The following is a 3,727-nucleotide window of genomic DNA, read 5'->3' as shown; positions in this document are numbered from 1 at the left end:
TGGTAAAATAGCATGGTTTTTATTAAGCCGGCGTTTGGAGCATTAACATGAAATTTTGATGGAAAGATTTAATTTGGATCTCTTTAATCCTTTTGTTTCAATTGATTTCTAAAATATTGAAGAATTTAGTAGAATAACTTTGGAAAAAAAAACTCTGGTGAGTTTTCAGAAAATGTTCAAGCTGCTGACATTGAATTTTAGCGTTGTTTGTTGTCCAGAGTTCCAACCAGTTTCCAATCAACATTTCTTTTCATTCTTCAAAACCATTGAAATAAAATATCGAAATGTTCATTTGTCTTCATCACATTTAACCCATCCTGGGCCCAAATATTCTACCTGTTTGATGTTTAAATTGGCCAGATCCAGCCTCTCATGCCTATCAGGCAATGTCATTCTAAGAATAAACAATCACATCATTGAACCCTCAAAGTTATGAGATAATGCAAAATTAATTCTTAAACAATGTGAATGAATAAGCATCACATTTGATCCAATAATCCGAATGAGAAAGGATTAAGTTCTAGGAAATGGTTCCGCTGAATGTCTGGTAGTATTAACTTTTATTTATCCATTCTGAGTTTAAATGCGACTGGCTTCACCTTCGCCTTTTGTTTGTCTACATCAGATTGGTGCCAGATGTGTACAGAAGTTGATTCAATCGATTGTAAACCCCACCACACACTTTAAAGATTGTTTCTGGTTTTATGTCAGTTGAACCCTTTTTGTGAGAATATTTCTCATGAATTACTCTGCCTTCATTTCAGTCTAAAAATAATGAATTCAGTAAAAAATGATTGTTTTGTTGTTTCTAAGCTGGTGTTTGGAGCATAAAAGTTTTGACACAGAAAAGGTTTATTCAGATTACTTTAAATCAGTAAGTTTGTACCATAACCCATAGGGGTGGTCTCATGTGGGTTGGCATCCAAAAAGATAATTATAAGTTCTAATTTTGGCACCAGGCCAGCAATTTTTAGGGGAGGGTTAAGTCAATTGACCCCAGGGCTCAACTGATACTTCTTTTATCGACCCAGAAAGGACAAAAGGCAACTTTTGACTTCATCAGAATTTGAACTCAAAATGCAAGCAGCTGCAAGAAATGCTGTTAAGAGTTTCACTGGATGTGCCAAGGATTCTGCTTATTCTCTTGAAAGCATTAAACCATGAATGGTGACTTCAAAGTAGATTGGAAGTTTCAAGGCTATTAAAATGTATTTCATTCTTTGTTGTCACTTAAATCTCAAAGTGAATAAAATTGACTGGAAAATACATTGAAATTTAGCCTTTATTATTATATCAATTTAATAGTTTATTAATCAGAAAATATTTGCCATTGAAAATTTATGCATATTATAAATGTTGTTTGATAGAATTCTGTATGAGTCTTTTCTTTCTATTTTAGACGGAATTTCCTCGATACGAAGGTGGTAAATGTGTGTACCGCATCACTCGTTCACCAATGTGTGAATATATGATCAACTTCATCCATAAACTGAAACATCTACCTGAAAAATACATGATGAACAGTGTTTTAGAGAACTTTACCATATTGCAAGTAAGTATTTCATGTGGGAGAGTAAGAACTGAAGACTTCTTTTGATATTTATTGAGAAGAAGGTTAGGATATCGGGCAGAGTGTGGCAAAAAACGTTTCACCTTTTAAAGGTTAGCAAACACTTGTTGTTCACTGATCCAAATCATGATGGAAAGTTAGAAAAATGGTAAAACTTTAGCCACATGAAGACTTTATTACGCACCTGTCTAACTTGACTAGAGCCACACTAATGACTATGTAAAACATGGAAGGTTTTTCTGCTACAGCCTGTATTACAGACCAGTTTGTTATTTGGTCTGACATTACCTGCTAAGCCTTTGTGGTATGTCCTCTTTTGCAAAAGACTGGAAACAAACAGAATCTCTTGTATACTGCAACTCTTTTATAAGTGTCTTGTGATGTCAAGACAAGGGTACGTACACACACGCTCACCTCACACCTAAATAAATATTCCTTTTCTCCTGCTTGATGTCTGTTATCTTTATGCAACAATGCTTTATCAACTTCTTGACCTTTTTCTACCAAGAATCATTAATTGTGAACTGGAAAATTGTCATTACTGGGGTCAATTGGAGCAGGTTGGAACTGATGGATCCACACCACAATGACCAGACTAACAAAGGGCCATATGAGCAATTGTGTTGTCCACTTGGTTCCTTGTGTCCTACTTTTTCATGACTTGTCAGTTTTAATCTCTTCTTTTTCTACGTTGGACATTTCTTAGACCGTTTCCATTCCACACAAAAGGCTCGTTGCCGATTCCTGCAGAGTTTGGCTTTTACCATTTATTTGTTTCACTCATAGGACTGTGGCCATGCTGGAGCACTGCCTTCAAGGATTTAGTCACACAAACCAACCCCAGTAATTAAGTCTGGTACTTATTCTGTCGGTCTCTTTTACCAAACCGCTAACTTACAGGGATGTAAACAAACTAACACCAGTGATCAGGCAGTGGTGAAGGCAAACAATGATGCGCACACATACAGTGTTTCCATCAACTAAATCCACTCGCCAGGCATTGGTCAGTCTGGGGCTATAGAAGAAGACACCTGTTCAAGGCGTCATGCAGTGGGACTGAACCCAAAGCCACATGGTTATCAAGCAAGCTTCTTACCCTGACAGCCATCCCTACCTTACAATTATAAATCTCTGATTATAAAACATCAAATGTTTGAATTAAATAAGCAGCTTGTTGGATTTCTTGAGTTCTTCCAATTCTACAATCAGCAAGTTGGCAGAAACGTGTTAGCACGCCGGACAAAATGCTTAGCGGTATTTCGTCTGCCGCTACGTTCTGAGTTCAAATTCCACCAATGTCGACTTTGCCTTTCATCCTTTCCGGGCTCGATAAATTAGGTACCAGTTGTGTACTGGGAGTCGATCTAATCAACTGGCTCCCCCTCCTCAAAAATTTTGTGCCTTGTGCCTACAGTAGAAAAGCATATCTATTTGCCATTCCCAAACCATTGTTTTTCCTCACTTCATTATTTTTCTTTCTCTCGTCTGCAGGTAGTAACCAACCGAGAGACTCAAGAAACTTTGGTGTGCATTGCGTATGTATTTGAAGTGTCCACCAGTGAACACGGGGACCAACACCACATATACCGGCTGGTCAAGGAATGAATGTCATGTCTCGTGTCATCAGCACACACGCACACACACACACACACACGCGCACACACGTACACACATGCGTGTCACAACAATCTTCTACCGTTTGTTTCCTGGTTTGTTTAATTTTTTTTTTTTCCAAACCAACCATGAGGAGTTGGAGGTGAAATACATCAATGCCACTTGTACACAGTTCCTGATGGGTGCCTCATGGGATCATGTGTCTCCTGTGTACACTCAACACTAAACACAACTCCAGTGCCTGTATAAACAGTCTGCTAGCCCAGAATAGGAATGTAATACTTGTCGATCAAAGCTGTCTGTAAAATTTGGTGGAAACTTTTCTCTTTTTTTTTTTTGTAGGAAGTTGATTTTTTTTTATTTATTTCTATATTTTTATCACATTTGTCTTTTAAAAAAATTGATAATTCTTGGAAAAGAACAAGATACAAGACTAAAATATGAAACTGAAATAACCATTTAAAACAATTTTTTAAAAAAGTCTTGTGTCGTAATCATTACATCAATGTTGTTGTTATTACTATTATTTTTATTATTTTTATT

General features: G+C 36.8%; 1 protein-coding gene across 1 annotated transcript in view; it reads left to right on the top strand.

Annotated features, from left to right (window-relative positions):
- LOC106867323 (transcriptional enhancer factor TEF-1-like) overlaps window positions 1-3,718 on the top strand; it is a 120,574-nt gene extending 116,856 nt beyond the window's left edge. Inside the window, 3 exon segments of the mRNA XM_014912162.2 lie at window positions 1,085-1,101; window positions 1,368-1,552; window positions 3,062-3,718. Coding sequence (XP_014767648.1) covers window positions 1,085-1,101; window positions 1,368-1,552; window positions 3,062-3,175 — 316 coding nt within the window. The 3' untranslated portion in view covers window positions 3,176-3,718.
- Window positions 3,719-3,727: the final 9 nt, after the last annotated feature.

The sequence above is a fragment of the Octopus bimaculoides genome, chromosome 3, assembly GCF_001194135.2.
Source record: "Octopus bimaculoides isolate UCB-OBI-ISO-001 chromosome 3, ASM119413v2, whole genome shotgun sequence".
NCBI lineage: Eukaryota > Metazoa > Mollusca > Cephalopoda > Octopoda > Octopodidae > Octopus > Octopus bimaculoides.
This window is presented reverse-complemented; position numbering and strand designations above follow the sequence as displayed.